At 41.0% G+C, this 25,599-nt stretch overlaps 1 protein-coding gene across 2 annotated transcripts in view; it reads left to right on the plus strand.

Annotated features, from left to right (window-relative positions):
* LOC126457037 (hemolymph lipopolysaccharide-binding protein-like) overlaps positions 1-25,599 on the plus strand; it is a 480,588-nt gene that overhangs the window by 424,574 nt on the left and 30,415 nt on the right. Inside the window, exon 1 of one of the 2 annotated variants that reach the window (XM_050093023.1) lies at positions 7,781-7,906. The exons of the other annotated variant lie outside the window; for it this stretch is intronic. Coding sequence (XP_049948980.1) covers positions 7,813-7,906 — 94 coding nt within the window. The 5' untranslated portion in view covers positions 7,781-7,812. Of the gene's footprint in view, positions 1-7,780; positions 7,907-25,599 lie in introns of those variants that run through there. 2 annotated transcript variants of the gene reach the window in all.

Here is a 25,599-nt window from a genome sequence, read left to right on the forward strand (position 1 = left end):
GTTTGGATGTACTGTGCACTATTCAGTGTCCCCTCGACGATCACCAGTGGTGTACGGCCAGTGTAGGAGATCGCTCCCCACACCATGATGCCGGGTGTTGGCCCTGTGTGCCTCGGTCGTATGCAGTCCTGATTGTGGCGCTCACCTGCACGGGGCCAAACACGCATACGACCATCATTGGCACCAAGGCAGAAGCGACTCTCATCGCTGAAGACGACACGTCTCCATTCGTCCGTCCATTCACGCCTGTCGCGACACCACTGGAGGCGGGCTGCACGATGTTGGGGCGTGAGCGGAAGACGGCCTAACGGTGTGCGGGACCGTAGCCCAGCTTCATGGAGACGGTTGCGAATGGTCCTCGCCGATACCCCAGGAGCAACAGTGTCCCTAATTTGCTGGGAAGTGGCGGTGCGGTCCCCTACGGCACTGCGTAGGATCCTACGGTCTTGGCGTGCATCCGTGCGTCGCTGTGGTCCGGTCCCAGGTCGACGGGCACGTGCACCTTCCGCCGACCACTGGCGACAACATCGATGTACTGTGGAGACCTACGCCCCACGTGTTGAGCAACTCGGCGGTACGTCCACCCGGCCTCCAGTATGCCCACTATATGCCCTCGCTCAAAGTCCGTCAACTGCACATATGGTTCACGTCCACGCTGTCGCGGCATGCTACCAGTGTTAAAGACTGCGATGGAGCTCCGTATGCCACGGCAAACTGGCTGACACTGACGGCGGCGGTGCACAAATGCTGCGCAGCTAGCGCCATTCGACGGCCAACACCGCGGTTCCTGGTGTGTCCGCTGGGCCGTGCGTGTGATCATTCCTTGTACAGCCCTCTCGCAGTGTCCGGAGCAAGTATGGTGGGTCTGACACAATGGTGTCAATGTGTTCTTTTTTCCATTTCCAGGAGTGTATATGGATATACATGTCTTGTATACTATACTACTACGATTCCAGAGAGAAAGAGCAGTTTCGACGAAGGTCACATATCGCGCACTTTAATTTTGTGAACTTATATTTCTCTTTTTTGTCTTCATTATCGTTGTTCGATGTGTTTAGCATAGCAGGTTTTAAATCAGAGCGTATGTAGGCTCCTGCTCCACCCATCGTCCGTCATGTTTGTCGTGTCTTAGAAAGATGTAGCCATCTAGATTCACTGAGCTTATGGGTGTACTTGGTTTGAGACAGGTTTCCGACAGAACTATTACATGAATGTCTATGTATTGATATAAATGACTGAACTTAAAGAGATGAACTGGAAGGGAAAAGACATTCGCGAGTGCAACTTGATGCATAGTGCATCCAGGTGCATGACGTTCGAGGATGCAGCTGGTGGGCAGTTGCGACTCTGGATTCGCGCTGCCGTGGGAACAAAGCGTACGAAAACGCTAAAGTGGGGAGTGCATGTTGCAGGACGTGAAAGTGACCGGTAATATCAGGCAGGAGGGAGGTTTTGTGGCCAATGTCAGCGAGGTTTCAGCAATTGTTAAACTGCCAAGTGGTCACAGGAAAAGAGGCTCGCTGAACAGAGCTAGAATAATATGTGCACAACAGAACTGAAAACAAGATAAACGGAATATAAACAGTGTGTACAATTAATGGCGCTAATTATAAGTAACAAGAATAATATGATAATATAGTGCCAAATAAAAGTTGAAGTAAGATGATCATGTACAATAATCGACAATTTATGTAAGAAACAGCAAAAAACAGTAATTATTACTGAAATATAACAAAAACAATTAACACGTTACTTAAGTTATTACTGGGAATAATCTTCAGTATAAACACACAGACTAGCGGCAGAAGAAATTAACATGTGTTTAGCTCCTGAAGCACAGGCTTTTGAATTCCTTTACATTGCAAACTGATCTTTTTCTAATTTCGGTCTTCACCATTATCCTATCATCATTTGTCCATACGTTCTGTAGGCCAGTTCTCAAAATCGCCTTCTTCAAAGTTTTTAATCTTTTAGGAGTGAGATCCTCTCGTATTGTCAGACTTGACTTCACTACTTCCTTCGTCGATGTCACGATTTCATATGTTTTCCTGTACGAAACAAACTTTAATATTATCGATCTAGGATTTGTAGATCATGGTGCCCTATGTCCCATCTATGACTTTTGACAATGACATTCAATGTCGCCCGCATGCGTAGCTTTTTGATGACATTATTCATCACTAATGCGTCAGTATTCTTTCCGCTATGCTTTACAATCCCGAACAGCATGAGATTATTGCATTTCTGATATTGTTCAAGGTAATCAGACTACCTGATAAGTTTTTGTTCGAACAATCGTTCCCTATTCTCATTTTCCTTGAATGATTAGTTCAGAGCATGAATCTCGCTTGCATTCGCATTCAGAGTTTTTTGTCCGTCCGTGACCGCATTAGTGATGGTATGGACAGCATGGCCGAACGTGTTCTATGCTTGTAGTGTGGCATTAACCTTAGCCTTAACGCATTCTTAAAGTAAAAAACTTTATATCTCTGCTTCTATTCCTTTCCTAAATAACTTATTATTTGGGTATTCCATTCTTTAATTGAATTATGTCTTCCGTTAAATAAGATTTCTTTACATGGACTCCTCAGAATTGCTAAACTGTGATCTGAATCTCTATTTGCTCCTGAGAACACAATACGATCTAATACATGATTTCGAAACTTCTACCTTGCAGATGGTACTTTCATGAGCCGTCAGGCCTTTGACAAGTGTATCTTCTCGTCTTGAGATTCTTGAGAAGTGTACGTGATAATGCTTGCTGAAAATGATTGAAGACATAAACGGGTCTTTCTGCTGTCTCGTTCATTCTGCAATCCCTTATTCCCCACTCTCTATTTCGTTCCTTCTTCTACTACAGTGTTCCAATCTCCAATGAGTTTAAGATTTTTATCGTCCTCTACAATCTGAATAGCCTGGTAACAGCCTTCTTTTCAGCTTCGGCTAGTGACATCAGCATGACTAACTAAACTGTTGTTAGTGGCTACGGTTTGCAGTAGTATCACTGAATCGTTCACGACAAGCAACTCATTTCCCTGCCTTTCAATTAAAAACGGATACTGCTGCCATTTTATTTGGTATACAATTTTTCTTCCGCGTTTTTTTCTCGATGCTCGGGGCTTTTTTGCGATAAACTTGCAAAAAATCTACGATACAAGGTACTGGCTAAGACTGGTCACTACTTTCATCTTTCAGGCAGCATATGAATCTTTCGGCGGAAGAATTTGCGTCTTTTGAAGACATCCGTAAATCATCCAATTTTGCACTTGTTCATATCAATGGAAGTGACGGTCAGCGAGGCTGTGTGTCATAGATCGAAAAAGATGGTAGTCAGAGGGAGAAATGTCTAGATTATACAGCGGTTAGTGTGGGACACTCGTTTCACCGTTTGCAATTGATTTTTGACACGTTTTGTGATATTAGATCGAGGACTGCCATGCTGCAAAAACATCTTTTCGCATCTACCGCTGTACTGTGACGATTTATCTTTCAGCGCTTGACTCAAACTCATCACTTCCTTTCTAGAACGATCTCCTGTGAATGTTTCCTTCGGTTTCAGTAGCTTCGACAACCTACTCTCTTCCACCGGTTTTCGACGTCAGACGGAGCAGTCTGTACACGTTCTTTACTACGAGCAGTGGAGAACAACTATATAAGGCAATCACAAATCGACTAATAACATGATGGCGTTATGTTTACAAAAGTCAAATCTTATTCGATGATACTTATGACGTACCCCCTATACCACCACTTGCCGCTACTGCATATATTGCAAAACTGCGGAAGAAAAGCTGTAGACCTGAAATCATGTTCTCCTCTTGTTTCACTGTTTTACCGTATATTCTGGGCTGTAAATCAAAGAGAACAGTTTTTCATCAGGATAACACAATAGCTCTCAAAGTTACTTTAGTAATGGGAACCATACCGTGTAACAGAATAAACAGATCTCTTCTTCGGAGCCCCGTAACTGTCTCTCACTGCGAAACATAGTTTTGAAATTTGGCTCAAAGGTACCTATAATCTTCCTCTGTAATGCTGTAAAAGCGTGGCGGCCTGCGGTGTCACCCTTCGGCTCTGCAATGCTTGAGACAGCGAGGTGTCGACACAAATAAAAATAAGCGCACACATCTAAAGTCCATGTGAGCTGTAAGAGACGCCAATGAAAATACTCATTTCCCTGTGGCGTTGCTTCCCAAACATTCCGCGCTTGAAAGCAACAGCTTGCTGTACGGTGAGCCTCAGGAAGATGTCAGAGGTGTCACAGTTTGTAGTTATTGACGGAAACTCATCGAGTAAAACAGAAGTTATTTCTGGCGTTCCCCAAGGTAGTGTTATAGGCCCTTTGCTGTTCCTTATCTATACAAACGATTTTGAAGACAATCTGAGCAGCCGTCTTACGTTGTTTGCAGATGACGCTGTCGTTTATCGACTAATAAAGTAATCAGAAGACCAAAACAAATTGCAAAACGAGTGTGACGTCATCCACATGAGTGCTAAAAGGAACTCGTTAAACTTCGGTCACACGATAAATCAGTCTAATCTAAATGCCGTAAATTCAACTAAATACCTAGGTATTACAATAACGAACAACTTAAATTGGATGGAATACATAGAAAATGTTGTGGGCAAGGCTAACCAAAGACTGCGTTTTATTGGCAGGACACTTAGAAAATGTAACAGACCTACTAAGGAGAATCCCTACATTACGCTTGTCCGTCCACTTTTAGAATAATGCTGCGCGGTGTGGGATTCTTACTAGATAGGACCGACGGAGTACATCGAAAAAGTTCAAAGGAAGGCAGCACGTTTTGTACTATCGCAGTATATTGGAGAGAGTGTCACTAAAATGATACAGGATTTGGGTTGGACATCATTAAAAGAAAGGCGTTTTTCGTTGAGACGAAATCTTCTCACGATATTCCAGTCACCAACTTTCTCCTCCGAATGCGAAAATGCTTTGTTGACACCGACCTACATAGGGAGGAACAATCACCAAGATAAAGTAAGAGAAATCAGTTGTCGTACGGAGAGACATAGGTATTCATTCTTTCCGCGCACTATACGAGACTGGAATAATAAAGAATTGTGAAGGTGGTTCGATGAACCATCTGCCAGGCACTTAAATGTGATTTGCAGAGTATCCATGTAGATGCAGATGTTTTTGACGAAATTTCACACTGCAGACACCCTGAGACGTTTCAGGGCTGCTCTAAGGAAGTTGTGGCGTTGTATTTCCATTGAACGTGATTGCTGGCCTTTGGGGTGCATCGCGAAAGCAATTTTGATTCTCGTGTAGAAGTTGGAATCACTAGGGATCATACAAAACCATTCCACCAAATTGGAACGTGATTCAAAGTAGGAATGGATACTTCCGCTTTTTCAACCCTTCTGTTTTCTGTATCCCTGTGGCGTGATAACACGGGAGTGTAACATTAACATGTGCCTGAATAAAACGGCAAAAATATCGCTTTATGTTCAACCTCCCCCATCCCATAATTCGCCAACATCTTCGGTGCAACACAACCAACTTCGAACAGCACTTAAGAAATGCATTTTCAGATATTTCTATAACAAATCAGAATGGTCATTGGTGTAGCACCTGAGAGTTAGGCAAGCCTTACGACAGCTCTTCGATGTGGTTTGCCTAACATTAGGCGCTAGAACAGCCGCCAACTGGATTGGTGTCAAGAATATCTGACACGTACATTTCTAATGTGCGAAACGAAACACCAAGGGTGTTGCCGTACGGGGTCCCGTTTTATTCAAGCAATTAGTAACGTTGCACACCCACGTAATTACGTAGCAGGATGGCGGGAAACAGGAGATCAAAGAGTGTAAATACTCTTTGCTGCTTCGCGTCACGTTCAAACTTCATCGAATCGTTTTCAACGATCCATAGTGGTTCCAAAATTTTGCACGAAAGAAAAATTGCGGCCGCTTTGTACTCCAAGGGGGAAATGTACGAGTGTGTCAGTAATGTCAAAGGTTGTGAAGAACACCGTCCTCTTGCTCATCGCACGGTGGACTGCTGGTTTAATCCTTAAAATATCTAGGAATCAAAGCCCCAGACAAAGGGGTGTTATTATTGACGCCCTTTAAGAGACCCCTAGTGGATTTTTCGTATCGGTTCTGAGCGGCGGTCTATCTGAATGCTTTCCTCGGACACCAATTAGAAACCGCCCGATTTCAGCGCTGTGTGTCTCGGTTCGATGACGACCTTCTTATAATTTGATACGACTACAGTGGCGTTGGACAGAATTGTGATGAAATTTGGTGCCAATGTGAGATCATTAACTCACCTCACTAGTCACATGAACTTCTCAGCTGTGACCCTCTTTACAAGTGTTGATTCCCTACTGTTTGAAACTCCGCCGAGCCCGCAGCTGATGTCGCAGCGCATCACGCACCTTCGAGCCAAATTTTAAAAATTCGTCGCAATGGGAGATAATTACGTGGATTCGAAAAAAACGTGATATAAATTTGAGATATGAATATTGCTACAGATATGTCATTCACCATAATTAGTTGCGTGTTTCCGCATGTTAAGGAATGAGAAGAGTATGTGTGCCGAAGGTTATTTTGCAGACCATACAAAGCAGCACTTCGGAAATGGAGTCCATTCATATTTAAAAAAAAGAAAATGTAGTCTTATACTGCTATATCAGGATTTTTCTTCATTACGACATTTGCGTATCAGTACTTCATTTAAATTAATGTTACTGGATTTCCATGCTCTAGCTTGCGATTTAATTCTATCATGTCAATGAACCCACTTTAATCTAGTGGTTGGAATGTATTAGTGTGGACTTGTGAAGAGAAAGTGTGTCTCTAAATGTTGTTGCTATTTAATGAGTTTTTGTTAAAACCATTTACACTAATCGTCAGTCGTTTCTTAATCATTCTGTTTTTCAAAAATAGAAGAAAATTAATCAAAGTACCCATTAATGTCAAATCTATTAACTGCCATGCGTACCTACTCGCAATCTGGTTGAAACGATATAGTGCTTCCGAATCCAACACTCTGAAATTTATTACTATTTTTACGTACTGTGTATCTTGGCCTCGTCATTCCTTAAAACATAACGAGAATTAGGAACTTACAGAATATGAATATCGACCAACAGTCCATTAACATATTCTCGTCATATTTTGAGCGGATAGTGAGGTCAAGATACAGTGCTACGTTTCACGTGCAAATATACTGTTTGATAATATGCGCAACGATCTCTTTTCTGGCGAATTGTTCAGACTTCTTTGTTTTCTATTGTCTACTTCAACATCCGTAAGTGACAAACTGAGGAACCATTTGCATTTCAGAAGTGCGTGGAACGCTTTCATTGCACAAAAGGAAGAAAGTAACTAATGCATTTATAGGCTAACGTGCAACAACGTAACTTAATGCAAACTACGTTGCGTGTAATAAATCTGCAGGTAAAAGTCAAAGAATGGACTCCAAGACAAGTACGCCCACTTATTAATATGTGCACCATCAGCCAGTATCGCTTAGGTAACAGGAACGTAAACGGATGAATCCGCAGTTGACAGCTCTACTCTGTTCTCATGTCTGAAGTAACAGTACTACGTTCACCAGGCATGTACAAAACAGACAGCCTCTTGGGTTACAGCTGTAAATGTTAGGACTACGTATTTTTAGTAAGATTACTCTTCCAGGCTCTAAAAAAATTAAAGCAGTTGTGGACCAACAAAGAATCTCGTTTGTCGTCCTTATCCGGGTCTGTGTTTGTATATACAGCGCTGTTTCTGTACTTTCCGTAGACGCAGCTGCTCCTTGATAGGAAGTGGGACTGACCCATGGTGGGGTCACTACGATTACTCCAACTCTGTACTGAGAGGGCCAGCAGTCGTTTCTGTTCTGAAGGAGACAGCGCCACCGATCTTCATCATCGTAAGTAAAAGTCAGCCTCGCGAAATGGCAGTACTGTTACATACTAAAACATTATCAAGCAGTGAAACCGAGGGAATTGAGATGTTTGCGTCAATAGAATATGGTAACAGTTTTCAGAATACATTCTAATTGCAATATCGTCTTCTTCCATGTGACGTTCTGATCCTAATGTCTTTCCCACTTTTACGCATCTTGATAACTTCATATATAAACATTCCGCTTGCGTATGTTTGTGCTCGCAAAACTTGAAAGGTAGTTAGTCGATTCACCTAAAATTTTAACACAGTGTTGTGTTTGAGTGCGTGTGTGTTTTTGTACACTTGCTTTTTGTATTAGTAAGTATGTAATGTATAAAGGGGAAACATTGTCACCAAAAGTATAGAAAAATTCTTGACCGCTTTACTCCAGACTTTTACACGATACTCTAATGAACATATGAACGTAGGTTATACTTTTTGTGCATATAATAAATACATATGTACTCAGTAGATAAAAGGTACTTTATTTGCGGATGAAACTACGCTTCGAACATGACTTGACGTGTTCTTCGTCTCAAAGCCACGTGATTTCTACAGTTACGAAATCGGAAAGGTACTCGAGTGTTGGCAGAATGTTGTAAATACTGAGGTAGAATATATTATTGATGTTTAGTATTTTATCCATCTTCAGCCACTGTAGTCGCATATATTGAAATAATGACTTCCAGTTGTATAAAAAAAATTTATTTCCTTAACAGGCACTTAGAGCCCGTTTTGAGAAGATTACAACTCCCACATGATTTACGATTGTCAACAATTAAGATGCACGCAGCATATTTCTGAACCACTTGAACGTAGCTGTATGCTGTAGGTATCATACTGTTGACACTTGTAAATAATGAGGTTGCTATAACCTTTTGGAGGAGGGCACTTAGTGCCTGTAACCGGTTAAGGAAACAAAATTTCTTTTATGCAACTCATTGCCGATTATTTCGTCATACATTACTGATGGCTTAAGTCTCGATTATGTGTATTTGTTATGTTTGTTGTATAGAAAAACGCTACGAACTTATGCGACAACACAATATTACAGCATAAGAGCAATTAAAAAGACCTCAGTTTTGATGTGATGTTTATATCTATGAAAAATTAATTTATATTGCACAGCGTACGGAATATATTATATCTTCATTAACGCTTTCCACTACCGAGTATAGAAAAAATTCGTTTGACACAAAAAACTTTCAACATCATTCTAATGTATGCTGCACGGAAATGGCGAGAGCGTCGCACAGCCGAGTTACTTTGACCAACTATCAAGCTTACGCTTGCAGGACGCAATTACTATCACAGTATTGCACAGTGTTAAAGAGTGATGCCACCTTAATCAAGTTACGGAATGTTACATGTAAGATTAATAACTTAGTAAGGTGAACGAGCCTGTAAGCATATACGCTGACCTTCGCTAATCCAACATAACAATTATCCAACAAATTCGAGTGCAGGAACACCGCAAACGATTTTTGTAAATTTATCCTTTTGTCGATGTTCTCATAATAATTGTTTTGAGGATATCTTTTATTTTGATAGCTGCATTTGTGAATTTTCACTTCAGACGCGATCTCAGATTTCTTTATGTTTTAAATACGATGTACAATAACGTAAATCCTGTTATCTACGAGATTTGCAGTGTCATAGTCCATTGGGGGAGTAAGATGTTGTAACTGTAGTAGTGTTATTGATCTTGGTACAATTTGTACTACGGTATTGTACACGACATGTTATTAAAGTTACAAAACAAAAAGTAATTCACATGAACGTCATTAACGGTCTACTTTCACAAGATTGGCACACTTAGCTGTCCGTGACCTTATAGGGCAATTATCCCATTATTTGTCTGAAGTAATTTTGCAAATCGCGTAAAGCTAGAATCAGAAAGTTCCGGTGGTATTAGAGTCTCCATACACACGAACACGAGACCCATCCGCTTGAAACATAGCAAGCTAGAATCAGAAAGTTCCGGTGGTATTAGAGCCTCCATAGACCCGAACACAAGACCCATCCGCTTGAATCATAGCAAGCTAGAATCAGAAAGTTCCGGTGGTATTAGAGCTTCCATAGACCCGAACACGAGACCCATCCGCTTGAAACATAGCAAAATTCTTCGGTTTGTCCCGGGTGAACAACAGTGTCTCGCATATACATTACTGCAAAAAAGTCTTTTCGTAACGTAGGTAACTAATGTTAGACTGTACATTCATTTCTTATCAATAGTCACTGCACTCGACATATAGAATTTATTTCTCAACTCCAATCACTGCACACAACATACACACACTATATCAGCTGTCAACATGTCCATAATTATGATGTTGATTTCTCCTTTTGATGTTGATCTTTACAAAGCTTAGCTTCCCATTTGCTTGCCTGAAAAATTGAATCTGCATTCCTTCATAACGAAAGAGATATTTATCTCAGAAAGAGAACTAGGCATTAGTATTATCAGCGCTACATGTAGGGATTTTCAGATAACAACATCTAGTACATTAGCAACATATTATATTAATAGTATACTACATTAATGACAATAGGCCTACCACATGCGATTTTTGAGAATGATTTCTGAACCAGCGAAACGGGATAATGGTCTGTGTTTGACATTACACTCGTAAATTTAGCTTTGTGTCCCGTTAGATGGTATTTTCTCTAATAAACTTGCATGCGGTACTAAATTTCCAGTTGTATGAATGTGTATAAACAGCGATTAAACAAAACCATGATCCTTATAATACTATGGTACTATATGTAGAGGAACCTACGAGAACACGGCCACTGCCACAACCGAATTTCCCAGCAACTTCTGAAGAAACGGCGATCAAAGTTTTCGACGTGATTTAGACGATTTTTACGACACAAAAACTTCAGCTGTATTGGTGGCGCAGTGGATACCGCCACGGTCTCTCAGTTTTGCGGCCTGCTTTCTCAACCGAATTATGTTTCTATTTGCCTTATTTTGTTTTCTTTTATTTTTTATTTATTTACCTATGTCTGGAGAATGATATTAAACGAATGTTTCCTATCAAGTTAGGGGATAAAAGGACGTCATATTAATGGTAAAATTACACATACGTTTTGCAATAAATATCATAAATACATTTATTATTTGTTTCCTGTACGTATGGTATTTTCAAAGTTGTAATCTTTTTAAATTTTCATATTCTTATATTTCAGTTTTATATGAGGTCTTATATTAACACCTTTATCTCTACTTTATTCTTCTCTTTGTTCTTGAGGACTATTTGGTGCATTATTGTGGATGATACCGATCGCAGAAACACCCGACACACAGAAATTCCAACCTGTCGACCATCGTACGACGGCAGGTTTGAAAGAATAATATTTTTTGGTAGGAATCTCACTTGGGAAGGAATATTTCACATATTTGACAATGATTTGGCAACCAACAATGCATAACAGATAACTTTATCTAAAACTGGCGCTTACAATTAATTAAGAATTAATTAAGACTTACGATACACAATAGGAATTTCGCCGAAAAAATTTTCAAATAATTTTCTCATCGATTATTGGTCCTTTTTTAAAATACTATTAGTAGACGCCTAAGTGCAACGTTCTACACTCCTAGATACATTTACAGCACTGATATTTGAAATTAAATGGTACGAACATTAATTACTATTACTTTATGAAAAAATATTCAACTACATATCACCAAATTTCAGTTTGTTTTACTGCTGCCCTGTTTGGGTCACATACCGTATGTGCTTACGCAACCGAAATTCATGTGAACAACATATTCTAACATAATACGAGCAGCAAAGAAAAAGAAGGAAAATTAAGGTTTAACGTAACGTCGACGACGTTGTTATTTGATTTAAGAGAAAGACGGTGAAGCAAATTCGTCCGTGTCTCTTCAATAAATCATTGGTTTTAGGTAAATCTGGATATCTGGACGTGGTACTGAAGTCCGCGGTCTTACGAGTGCACCTCTCCACTCGGCAACAATACCTCCAATTATTTTAAAAAAGTGCATCTATCGTATATTTTGTGGCAGGGTAGCAAATCTGCATGAGAAAGATGGAATGACATAAATATTTTGCAGATCTTGACAGCTGTGGTCAAGGGGTGAGTGTCTGACTAGCAATAAAATGTACTGCTTCCTCATCACTGCTTACATTCTGTATAGAAATCATGACCATGGGCAGCCCTGTGAAAGAGGGCGGAGGAGTAGACAGAGTTTAGGGGCCTTGTCTTGCCCATGGGGTGGGAAATGTCCCTAACAGGCGGGGGAATTAGCTATGCTCAGCGACATAAGGAGACAGGAGGCTATGGAAACCATTGCATTAAAGACATATTCGGTGAGGTGCCAAAACACATGGAGTAGCGAAGTGCACACATACAGATGGCGGTACTATCGATTACACAAGGTAAAAAAGGGCAGTGCATTGGCAGAGCTGTCATTTGTAAGCAGGTGATTCATGTGAGAAGCCTTCCGATGTGATTATGGCCTTACGTCGAGAATTAAGACTTTGAACGCACAGTGGTATCTGGAGTTAGATGAATGGGACATTCCATTTCACATATCGTTAAGGAATTCAGTATTCCAAGACTTACAGTGTCAAGATTGTGCCAAGAATACCAAATTTCAGGCATTAGCCCACACCTCCGACAACCCACCGCATTCACTTGACGGCCGATAGCAGCGGCGTTTGCGTAGGTTTTTCACTGCTAACAGACAAGAAAAAGTCCGTGAAATATCCGTAGGAACCAGTGTGGAACGTACAACAAACGCATCCATTAGGACAATGGTGCGAAACATGGCGTTAATGGGCTAAGGCAGCAGCGATATCGCCTGGAGCGCTTCTCCAGGGCTCTACCCTAGACAACTGGACAGTCCTAGCCTGGTCAAATGAGTCCTATTTTAGTTGGTAAGAAAGGATGGTAGGGTTCGAATGTGGCACGGAGCCAACGAAGCCATTGGCCAAAGTAGACAACAACGCACTGTGTAAGCTGGTGGTGGCTCCATATTGGTGAGGGCTGTGTTTACGTGGATCTGACTGAGTCCTCTGTTCTAGCTCAACCTATCAATGACTGGAAATGGTTATGTCGGTGACTTGGAGACCCCTTGCGCTCATTCATGGACTTCATGTTCCAAACTAGGATGCAGTTTTTATGGATGACATCGCGCCATATCGACGGGCCACAGTAGTTCGCTGTTGGACTATTTGAGCGAATGATTTGGCCACAGAGCTCGCCCAGCATGAAACATAATCGAGAGTCCACAACGCGCAGAAAAACCTGCGCTGGCAACACTTTCTCAATTATGGACGGCTGAAGAGGCAGCGTGGCTCCGTATTCCTGCAGGGAACGTATTGAGTCGATGCCACGTCGTGTTCCCGCACTACGGCGAGTAAATGGACGTCGGACGCGTTATTAGGAGGTATCCCGTGACTTTTGTCACCCCAGTGTAATGTGTGTCCACAGGATATGTGGATTTCGAGTGATCTTTAGTAGTGTAAAGGAGGAGAGTTTTTGGAAACAAACACTCTTTGTCAATCCGGACAGTTATCCATATTCTAACTTCCACAACGTAACCGTAGCCTTGTAGCTTGTGATTGAAGGACCATAAATATCCGAAAGCTATTCTGTCGTAACGACTGATTTCTAAATTAAGAGAAACAACCACCGTTTGAAGGACTGTATACACAAATTCTTATGCGTTCATGTGAGGAGAAATAGCAAACTTTTTAATAAAAATTTGATAGAGAAACCATGCAGATTTATCCAACCTATCTAAATCTAGTGGCTTAGAAACGGAAACGAATTATTAATGTTTACATTGGTCTTATTTTTGAGCTTAACCTGTAGTCAGTCTTTTCTGCCCATTCTACCGCCCTTTCTTATAGACCGCTTCCTACGCCTTTGTGGTGCACGAATGGATAAAAACTAGCAAATTGTGAAATCATTCATGTGAAGTGATGGTTTAATTAGACTCTTTAGATATTTCGAGCACAAAAAAAAATGGTTCGAATGGCCCTGAGAACCATGGAACTTAACTTCTGAGGTCATCAGTCCCCTAGAACTTAGAATTACTTAAACCTAACTAACCTAAGGACACGACACACATCCATGCCCGAGGCAGGATTCGAACCAGCGACTGTAGCGGTCGCGTGGTTCCAGACTGTAGCGCCTAGAACCGCTCTGCCACACCGGCCGGCTTTAGGTAACAGAATTTCGCTTAAAATACTGCGAGGGTATAAGCGGTGAACACTAGTTCGAAAGAAAAAGCTTCAAACTCTCTTCTAGAAATTCAGATTGGTGTTTCCGTTATTTCCTTATACAAACAAGTGTTAATACCAGTATTGTTCCTTTGGAAAGGTGCGAACAAATTGCTGCAGCCTTATACGCAATGTTTACTTGAGTTCCGCTTAAATGAACCTAGCATCACTCGATCCTGATACCCCAATCTTCTTACCTAGAGTAATCATAGCAATGTCGACGCATTTTCCCTAAGGCGTAAGTAAAGGGGGAGCGGGGTGGGGGACGTTACGCTTTTCCCACGACCAAAAAACCTAAAGAACCCATATTTCATGAAATGTGTTTCTATAACTAGGATACAGAACCTGAAAATGTCATTTAGTACAGTGATAACAACACCACCCAGTTTTTCCCAGTGTTTCACCGAGTGGTGGGACACATTTTGCCCACCACAAAAAATTTAAAAAACTATTAATTTCGTTAATTGTCGTCGATTTTCATTTACAAAATACTTTTTAATGCTGTGTACGGTGTGTTCGCCCCGTTCTGTGCTTCTAGGTCTTGTAGAGAGGAGTGAATACATAATACTTTGATATGAATCAGAGGTTTCAGTTGAGATGTGTCACGCGTCCACGGCTGCTGAGGGAAAGAGAAAAGTCTCAGAGTTGCTTGTGGTGTTATGCAATAGTGTAGACAGGATAACGCGTACTACGTCAGACGATCATCTGATGTCTGGGTACAGAATTTAATGTACGAGACACTGTAGAGGCAGAGGATGATCTGCTAGAATGAGTTCTTGCCAATGCACTAGAAACTAGTGACACGTGGTTCCTGTTCAAAATATTATTTACTCACTCCCCTTCACAATTACCTAGAACTATGTAACGGAAATTTCCCAACATCCTGCAGACGTCTAAGAAGGCTCCGGAAGTATGAGTATGATATATCTTGTGAAAAGTCACATTCACTACTGACACTTAAATTTTTGGGTTACGTTTTACTGAAAAAAAAATTAGCGAATCGATAAAAGAAATCATTAAAAATAATGAATATTTCGGTTTGCTGGCGATTCTGATAAAAACAACACTACCACTGAACTATTCATAGTAACTCACTCTCTGCCCCTCTTTCTTACTCATAACGAATCCTACTCTCGTTATACCATTTTCTGCTACTGCTGATATTACCCTGCAGTCATCTTATCAGAAATACTTGTCTTCTTTCCATTTCACTTCAGTGACCCCTACTTCATCTAGATTGAGCCTTTGTATTTCCCTTCTCAAATTTTCTGGCTTTCCTACCACGGTCAAGATTCTGACATTCCACGCCCAGACTCGTAGAATCTTATCCTTTCTTTGGTTATTCATTTTTTTTCTGAAGGTCATCTCCCTATTGCCAGTCCTCTATGGGGGACTACTCCGCAATCTTTTGCCAATGGAGATATCCTCACGACAGTTTTTTTAATTACAGGCCATATGTCCTGTGGATACACGTCCTGTGTCTTTAATGCCGTGGTTTCCATTGCCTTCTGCATCCTCATGTCGTTGATCATTATTGATTCTTCCTCCTTTAGCAGCAGTTTCTCATGCCAAGGGAAAAGGAGTGTCCTGAACCTCTGTCCACTCCTCCGACCTCTTTGACAAAACGAGGGTCATGTCTTATGTCGGAAGCCTTCGGCCGCCAGTGCTGATTATTAACCAAAAAGTAAACCCTAGTAGGTTTCGAACCCGGGATCAAGGACATTTTGATAACTAATCAAACATGCTACCACCAGACCACGGATGACTAGCCACATGAGTTTTAACCCACTCTCCAACACCACTAAACTGTGATCTGAATGTATATCCGCTTCAGAGTACGCCTTACAGTCCAGTATATGGATTCGAAATCTCAGCCTGACCCCGATGTTATATGACTGAAATCCTCCTGTATCTACCGTCCTTTCCCAAATATACTTCCTCCGCTTGCGACTCTTGAACAGAGTATTCGCTATTACTAACTGAAACTTATTGCAGAACGCAATTAGTCTTCCTCCTCTCTCATTCCTAGTACCAAATCCGTTTTCTCCAGTAATCCTTTCTTCTACTTCTTCCCCAACAACCGCATTCCAATTCCCCATGACTATTAGATATTAATCTGCAGTTATGTACTGAATTACCCATTCAGTATCGTCGTATACATTCTATAACTCATCTTCGGCTTGCACTTGTAACCTCCCCCTCACTTATCGACCTTAATGACAGTGAAAAATGAAAGCGCGTGTACCTAATGGGAATTTTGGAAAAGCAATCGTCACCGAAGTTAACCTGTCGGTAAAGAGGGAGGAAAGGGTTACATCTAAATGAAAGGAAAAATGCAAGTGAAACTGGTGGAAATTAATTTTGAAAAGGGGTAAAGTTAATGAAGAAAGTAAATGTGCGGCCGTTACGTTAACAATTAACTAGCGGTAATTAGATATTTGAGATTTGGGGGAAATTACGGTCGCCAGTCCTATGGACAATTACTATAATAACTGAAAAAGAAAGGTTATTAGACATATAATTAGCACTAGAAGCGTGGCAACTGAAGGTTGACACGTGTAGCGTGAAAACTGAAAGTTTGTCAGAAGTAATAAATTTCGCTACACTTAATTTAGCAAAAGAATTAATGAAACCGGAAAATCGAGAGTTAATTTAGTGACTGAAGTTAATAGTGAGCTTTCTTTCTGAAGCACATCGAAATACAGTTAGTCTTGGACTACCTCAACAATCATTTCTAAAGCTACTTGAATCTACGCAATTTAGAAAGAAGAGATTTAACTTTGAACTTGAATTAAACGATTCTGAACAATTAACAATAGTAAAATTTAGTACGTACCAAGCTGAGCTGCAGTCACAGGTAAGCTAAAATACGGTAACCAAAACTCGCACTCTTAATTTGTGCTTGTGTAATCTAACTATTGTAGCCAGCTAATGCTTTAATTGAACTTTGAAATTAAAGCAGTGAAATGGAATTATGCTGGCGTTTGAATTTCAACGACACTCGGGTTCATTTCGGAAAAGGAAGGGACCCGGCTTGGCAATGCAATTGGGACAATGAGCAACAAAGGTTCATGCTAAGTTGCTGTAATTTTGCGAGGCAAATGGAACAATTTCAAAAGCTGGGGTCTGCCATACAGTTCTGAAACTTTACGTGCTTTTAGTCTTCCTTGTTGGTTGATTGAAGGTTTGAAGCCGTCGATCGAGGAGGTGGCGACAGTCACTCATTGTCGGCCGTCGCTGTTGCAGAAGCTGGATGTTAGCGCGCCTTCTTCTCGACACAGTCACCAGGCGAAACGGGCTCTTGATGTGCGCCAGCTAATGCTTCCCGTCCGCGACACCATGTCAGAAACTATCATCGCGAGTCGAGCGCAATTACATGCTGCCAAACCCCGAAAGCGCGGCAACTCGCGGGAGCGTCACACAACACCTGCTCCACTCGCTACTCCCGCCAGACTCTCTCTGCCCGCGCTCCACGCGGCAGAGTTAACACTACCAAAGATCCTACACACTTTGATTCTTCACACGACCTATCGATGTAATCGTTCGATAGCAGTTTTCCCTAGGCAAGACCCAGCGTAAAAATACAAATAATCGTTACACAACAAACCAATTATACATCGACATAAATGCATAAATATATATATACAAATAGTAAAACAATTACAATATGTGAAGACACAGAAATATCAAATATTCAGGTAGCAAAAATAAGGAAAACAAATTATAGTACAATAGATGGAAATAGGAGGATATGCATTTCCGGCGTTACACGTGCCCCACATTGTCTGCGGATGTTCGTGTAACGTAAACAGACTCAGAAAATGTCCCAAAAAAGAAACAGCGGAAATGCATATGCTCAAAACATCAAAAAAATTTAGCATTCGTCTAATTAACCATAAACCAATTTTTAGACAATAATAATTGAGTGGAGACACTCCTAATCTTATTCCACTCTGTCATCCTGCACAAAATAAAACAGGTTGACAACATATTAAAATTCATAGAAAATATAGAAAATGGTTTAGCTATTCCAAAATCGTCAAAATCCGTAACACTATCAAGAAATGGAATACTATTTACAAAATTAATCAGAGTACATTATCATAAAAACAGGTAGATCAAAACACGCAAATAAACAATTAAATAGACTACACATTTTATATAACCTTTCATAATTAATATTCTCGTCACGAGAATCTATTTAACGCTAAACAAGAAATTAATATTCAGCAAATCGAAAAAACCATAAATATTGACAGTACAATTCTTTCAGCTGTCCAGGAAGAAAAACAACTCCGCCTTCCGCAAGTACAAAGAATGCCGACAGCGGCACAAGAGCCGACAGCGGCACAAGTGCCGACAGCGGCTCCGCCTCGCCAGTATTGTTGCGCCCGCCTGTGCGGCACGCTTGATCTCACTCGCCTGCCTAACGGCATTTCCAGAACGTCCGTTTCACTGAATTCTTTAGGAAAAACTCACTCCCGAGTAATCTCAAGGAGTCCATTAACACTATCACAGTGGATAACTCAACACTGTCCATCATCACACATGTACAAGCCTGAAACTTAAAACAGCGTCTAAGTACATCGGCAATGACTAGTAAAACACATATTTATGGAATCTTACAGCTATTTACAAAATCATATTTACATTCCTTAATCTACTGTGACTCAACTGAAAACTTAAACTAGCAGCTTGGATTTTTAAATTGATTAATATTCAGTAACTCTTAAATCATTTAATCAACATAAATTACTTATTAATTACAACTTCTTTAATGACCTCTAGGTCAGGCAAAAGCATCGCCACATGGCACATCCTTAAATCTTACACTCTATATCTACATACTGTACAAATTACCCTATCTGTGGTACTAGTCAATCCTTGGTTGGTACAATTTCAGGTCTACAATGTTTCGTATACCTAATAGCTTTCCAGAGCTTGGATACTCTAAGCAATAAGCATTTGTGTGAGGTATACCAATGACTTTATATGGTCCATTATAAACAAACTTAAATTTAGAGATTTCATTGTCTATCTCGCTCGATTTCTCATGAGCTTTTACAAGTACTAAGTCTCCGATTGCAAACTTAGCAAAACGCGCTTTAGCGTCATGACGACGTATGCGAGCATCGGCTTTTAGCTTCATTACTTCTCGCAAACGATCTTTTTTCACACCAATACTAATGTTAATCCGTGGAGGGAATTTGATTATCTCTTCCAATTCACTTTCTACACTTTTGTCAATGCCGAAATTCCTCATGTTACGGCAGTTCAAACTCATTCCTACGTCAATGTCATCCGGCCAGTTAACAATGTGTATAGGCTGGTATTGCCTATGCACACTGTCTCCTGCCTCGTCAAAACCAACTACCATTGTTTTATCTAGTGACATACATGTCAAAGTTTTGCTTTCGCAATTAATCACTGCATGGTACTTTAATAGCCAATCAAACCCGATAATTACTTCCGTAGTTAAGTCTGGCACGACGACAAACTCTTGCTCAAATCGTGCCCCACATATCTCGAAGTTGACAAAAATCTGTTTTGTGACCGGTTTACTGGCCTTCCCAGTAGCACTGATAATTTTCAGTCCTGTTACTGGCATAACTACGATGCCAGGTCTGTCTTTCAGTAAGTCAAATATTTTCCCGGATACTGCACTCAATTCTGCACCGGTGTCAATCAACACGTTTAGTTGTAGGTCGTGCATACTAACAGACACTACTATCTGTCTACACTTGTCCTCGACTGTTTCATTATTTTCCCACAGTAAATCCTCGTCTATATCCAGGTCATTCCAGAAAAACCATCCGGCTTTGATCCTAAATCCGGTTTATCTGGCGGCTTTTTCGGCCTCTGTTCACATACAGTTTTAATTTCAACACGTTTGTCCTGAGGCTTAGTCTGTAGCTTCGCCTCCAATACCGAAACCTTTTCCTGTAACTTGTCAACTAGTGAGTGTCGCTTTGCTATCAATTCACTAATTGTCACCATTGTTGATTCCTCTTTGGCCAGATTGATCTCATCTGCCAATCTACCTGGAGGAATGTGCCCAGTCGCATCTGAAATTACTTCCTCTGGATCTGCGCAACCCACACTGCTACCGTCTGACCGCATAACGTCAGCTCTAACCTCATACACGCTGTAATCTATGTGCTTTTCTACCAATCGTGTCCGGCTATCACTAAAATTTTCGTAATCTTTCTCCTTAATACTCTCGCAACGTTTAAACTGGAGGTTTGCGTCGGATGGGTCGGCTACTTCTACCACTATAACTTTCGGTAAAGTCTGCCGGTTAGGGCCAGAACTTTCCGTTACTACTTCAACATCTAACTCCTGCGGGGCGAAACACGACGAATCTTGCTCGTGCTCCCCATTAACATCAACTATTTCTGGTAAAGTCTGCCGGTTAGGGCCAGAACTTTCCATCACTTCACAAATACTATCTTCCTGTGGGACGAGACGCGGCAAATTCTGTCCGCGCTCTCCATAAATGCTTCTCCCGTACAGGCCCCTATAATCTCTTAGTTCGTCGTATAAGCGACCGAACTGCCTCAACCAGACCTCATCCCTCTCTGCATCCCCTCGCTCAATGACGGACGTGTTATCCGACATCTGATCTTCTCTCAACAATTGCGAATCACTCTTAAACTCAATCTCCAGTTCCGCTGTGGGTATTACAGCTGCCACTTTATAATCGATTTCCGGAACACTATTTAAATTGTTCTCACCGACAGTGAATGTATTTTCTACTGCCATGTATACAGCTGATCTACTACTTGTGGGCGCACTCCTTTCTCCTAACACTGGCACACTCTCCCGCCGTTGATTATTTCACACGGAATTTTCATAACGACGACACCTGGGTTTTCTCCTGTTATTGGGCCGCCAAAATTTCTCCACGCCAGGTCGGCCCCTCACCGGCGCGGCTAATGGTTTCCCTGTCTCGTCCCAGCAGATACGCTCCCCGGATGCTGCTGAGGCGGCTGATCACACCCTCTGGCGTTATTACTATTCTGTGAAGCCCGTATCACGTTAGTATGATACTGGTTTCCGTCATTCCTGTTATTATTTGCATTGTACCGATTGTTATTACGGTCCGAACCATTATTGTTATTGCTGCCATGGTTGTGGTATGCATTATTCCCATGGTTATCGTTGTTGTGGTTGCTGTGGTACCCGTTGTTGTTACCACGGCCTCTACCACTGTCGCGATTATTGCGCCAATTGTCCTCGTCCTCCACTCTTTCCAGGAAATCATTTATTGTCCTGTAATTGCTTCCTACGTAGCGTTTTGTATCATCTGGAAGCTTCTTGTAGAGTTCCCAGACTATTTCGGATTCCGAGCGGCGATCACGTAAATATTCCAACTTGCGGATCCAGCCCTCACAAAACTCCTTCATCGAACAGCGCGAATTCGCATCGAAAGGCCTCGATACGACAAATTCGTGCCAGACACTTTGCTGTTTTTGCTCTGACCAGTATTCAGCCAGAAACAAATTTTTAAATTCGTCAAAAGTCAGGTTCGTAATGTTGAGGTTTAGGCCCCAACGCTTGGCATTACCAGCCAACACATCAATAATCGCATTAATTTTTCTCTCATCAGTCCATGATCTGGGTAAAACTCTTTCACAATTCTTAATGAAATCCGTCGCGTGTATACCGCCTTTTTTCAAGGGGTCGAACCGCTCCTCTTTCGTCAACAATTCCGAACTATGTGCATAGATTGGCACATAGCTCTGTTTTTCGTCAAGTTTCTTTTCTAATTCCGACACTCTCGTAATTACTTGGCAAGTGGTTGTCGCAATCGTTTCTACTTCCCTTTTTTTCTCTTCGTAGGTATAGCCTGCTTCGTCACTTTGGTATCTACTTCGGATACTAAAGCCTTTAAAGTTTCCACCTTATTTTGATCCTCTTTTTTCACTAATTGAATTTGTTCCGTCACCTTATTCTCGATGATCGGAGCAACTGATTCTCCTACACTTTTCTCGATTCTGCTAATTTCAGAATTAAAACGAGTATTTATGCTCGCAATTTCCGCCTGAACGCCTATCATTTCCTGTTTAAGATTACCGATTTCGGTATTAATTACAACAATATCTTCTTTGATTTTATCAACTTTTGTGTTAACAACTCCAACATTGTTGATAACAACGTTAATAGCTTTGTTCTGATTGTCTAGCATCCGTTCAAATTTTTCAGACTGAGATTCTTGCTTGGCAGCCTGATCTTCTTGCTTGGCCGATTGACTCTTGATTTCGTTAATCAAAACATTCAATAAATCAGTTAAATTCCCGGAAACTACCGGTTTTACTTCCGTAGCGGCTTCCTCTTTAATTGTCCCCCCGTATTCGTCATCAAGGGATTCGCATTTGGTTTTCACTTCCGACTCCGAAACATTTTCTAATGTTTGGAATTCCATTTCTGCTCTTTGTTGCGTTTCGGCGGTCGCGTCTTTCATGCTAGCCGCCTGCCCCTGAACAATGGGTACCGCGGTGCGCGTTTCCCACTGTTCGACCGATTGTTCCGTATCCAAGTCTAGCAAATTTTGGCAATTGTTGCCTTCACTCATTTTAATAATTTTCAATATAAATGCCAAATCTCAAATATAATTAGGATTACTCCCACTACTTATTCTCGCTGACGTAACGGCCTGTACGTAACCAGTACTTTGTTACGAGATTTGCACCATACAAAATTCGTGTCCAGAACAACCTCAAAACTGAAGATTGTCCTGTCACCAGGTCGCCACGTGTAACCTCCCCCTCACTTATCGACCTTAATGACAGTGAAAAATGAAACCGCGTGTACCTAATGGGAATTTTGGAAAAGCAATCGTCACCAAAGTTAACCTGTCGGTAAAGAGGGAGGAAAGGGTTACATCTAAATGAAAGGAAGAATGCAAGTGAAACTGGTGGAAATTAATTTTGAAAAGGGGTAAAGTTAATGAAGAAAGTAAATGTGCGGCCGTTACGTTAACAATTAACTAGCGGTAATTAGATATTTGAGATTTGGGGGAAATTACGGTCGCCAGTCCTATGGACAATTACTATAATAACTGAAAAAGAAAGGTTATTAGACATATAATTAGCACTAGAAGCGTGGCAACTGAAGGTTGACACGTGTAGCGTGAAAACTGAAAGTTTGTCAGAAGTAATAAATTTCGCTACACTTAATTTAGCAAAAGAATTAATGAAACCGGAAAATCGAGAGTTAATTTAGTGACTGAAGTTAATAGTGAGCTTTCTTTCTGAAGCACATCGAAATACAGTTAGTCTTGGACTACCTCAACAATCATTTCTAAAGCTACTTGAATCTACGCAATTTAGAAAGAAGAGATTTAACTTTGAACTTGAATTAAACGATTCTGAACAATTAACAATAGTAAAATTTAGTACATACCAAGCTGAGATGCAGTCACAGGTAAGCTAAAGTACGGTAACCAAAACTCGCACTCTTAATTTGTGCTTGTGTAATCTAACTATTGTAGCCAGCTAATGCTTAAATTGAACTTTGAAATTAAAGCAGTGAAATGGAATTATGCTGGCGTTTGAATTTCAACGACACTCGGGTTCATTTCGGAAAAGGAATGGACCCTGCTTGGCAATGCAATTGGGACAATGAGCAACAAAGGTTCATGCTAAGTTGCTGTAATTTTGCGAGGCAAATGGAACAATTTCAAAAGCTGGGGTCTGCCATACAGTTCTGAAACTTTACGTGCTTTTAGTCTTCCTTGTTGGTTGATTGAAGGTTTGAAGCCGTCGATCGAGGAGGTGGCGACAGTCACTCATTGTCGGCCGTCGCTGTTGCAGAAGCTGGATGTTAGCGCGCCTTCTTCTCGACACGGTCACCAGGCGAAACGGGCTCTTGATGTGCGCCAGCTAATGCTTCCCGTCCGCGACACCATGTCAGAAACTATCATCGCGAGTCGAGCGCAATTACATGCTGCCAAACCCCGAAAGCGCGGCAACTCGCGGGAGCGTCACACAACACCTGCTCCACTCGCTACTCCCGCCAGACTCTCTCTGCCCGCGCTCCACGCGGCAGAGTTAACACTACCAAAGATCCTACACACTTTGATTCTTCACACGACCTATCGATGTAATCGTTCGATAGCAGTTTTCCCTAGGCAAGACCCAGCGTAAAAATACAAATAATCGTTACACAACAAACCAATTATACATCGACATAAATGCATAAATATATATATACAAATAGTAAAACAATTACAATATGTGAAGACACAGAAATATCATATATTCAGGTAGCAAAAATAAGGAAAACAAATTATAGTACAATAGATGGAAATAGGAGGATATGCATTTCCGGCGTTACACACTGTCAGCATGGGTTGGGTTGGGTTGTTTGGGGGAAGAGACAAAACAGCGAGGTCATCGGTCTCATCGGATTAGGTAAGAACGGGTAAGAAAGTCTGCCGTACCCTTTCAAAGGATCCATCCCGGAATTGCATGGAGCGATTTAGGGAAATCACGTAAAATCCAAATCAGGATGGCCGGACGTGGGATTGAACCGTCGTCCTCTCGAATGCCAGCTGTCAGCATGTATACCTGAAATATCGTTTTTGATATTGGTTAGCTGTCGATTCTGATTAGAACAACCCTATCACTGAACTCTCACTCTCTGCCCCATATTCCTACTCATAACGAATCCTACTCCCGTTATATAATTTTCTGGTGCTGTTGATATTGCCCTACACTAATCTGACCATAAATCCTCATCTTCTTTACATTTAAGTTCACCATTTCTTGACTGACTCTTTGTATTTCCCTTTACAATTTATTTAGCTTCCCAATGTAATGGTACTTGAATTACGTAACCATTACGGCAGCTCACCTGAACCTCTGGATACCAGCAGTATTCTACTGTGTTTCTGTAAAGTAGTTAAAATATTTATGAGACAACATTCAGATTTGATTTCATTAATGTAGAGATACTTTGATACATCGATATGTTTATGTTGCAACGATATTATTCTTATGTGTATTCTTTCTTTTGTCACTATGATGTATGATGTACTTGTAACTCTGATTTTTGGGCACGTAAGCGATTATTAGTTAGTTAATTAGAGAGTCGATCATCATGTTGGAAAGACGCATAACGTACTCAGCTTATAAAATGTGAACTTTTAACAGTGAGGAAGATGTTTTCAAGTATGTTTTGTATTGTGAAGTGATGTTTTGTGTGTTACGCGATATTGCAACAAAAGCAATAAAAAGGAAGTGTAACTTGTAACTTAAATCCGGAGTGTTGATTATTTTTTACATCACCATTGTGCTAACTTTCAAAGGTTTAATCTTCAAGAATGGTTTGTGAAACACATCTATAAAACTTTTGAATGTCGCATAAAAAAAACCTAGGCCTCTTTGCATCCGAGCTTGAAATCATCACCACC

The sequence above is a fragment of the Schistocerca serialis genome, chromosome 2, assembly GCF_023864345.2.
Source record: "Schistocerca serialis cubense isolate TAMUIC-IGC-003099 chromosome 2, iqSchSeri2.2, whole genome shotgun sequence".
Lineage (NCBI taxonomy): Eukaryota > Metazoa > Arthropoda > Insecta > Orthoptera > Acrididae > Schistocerca > Schistocerca serialis.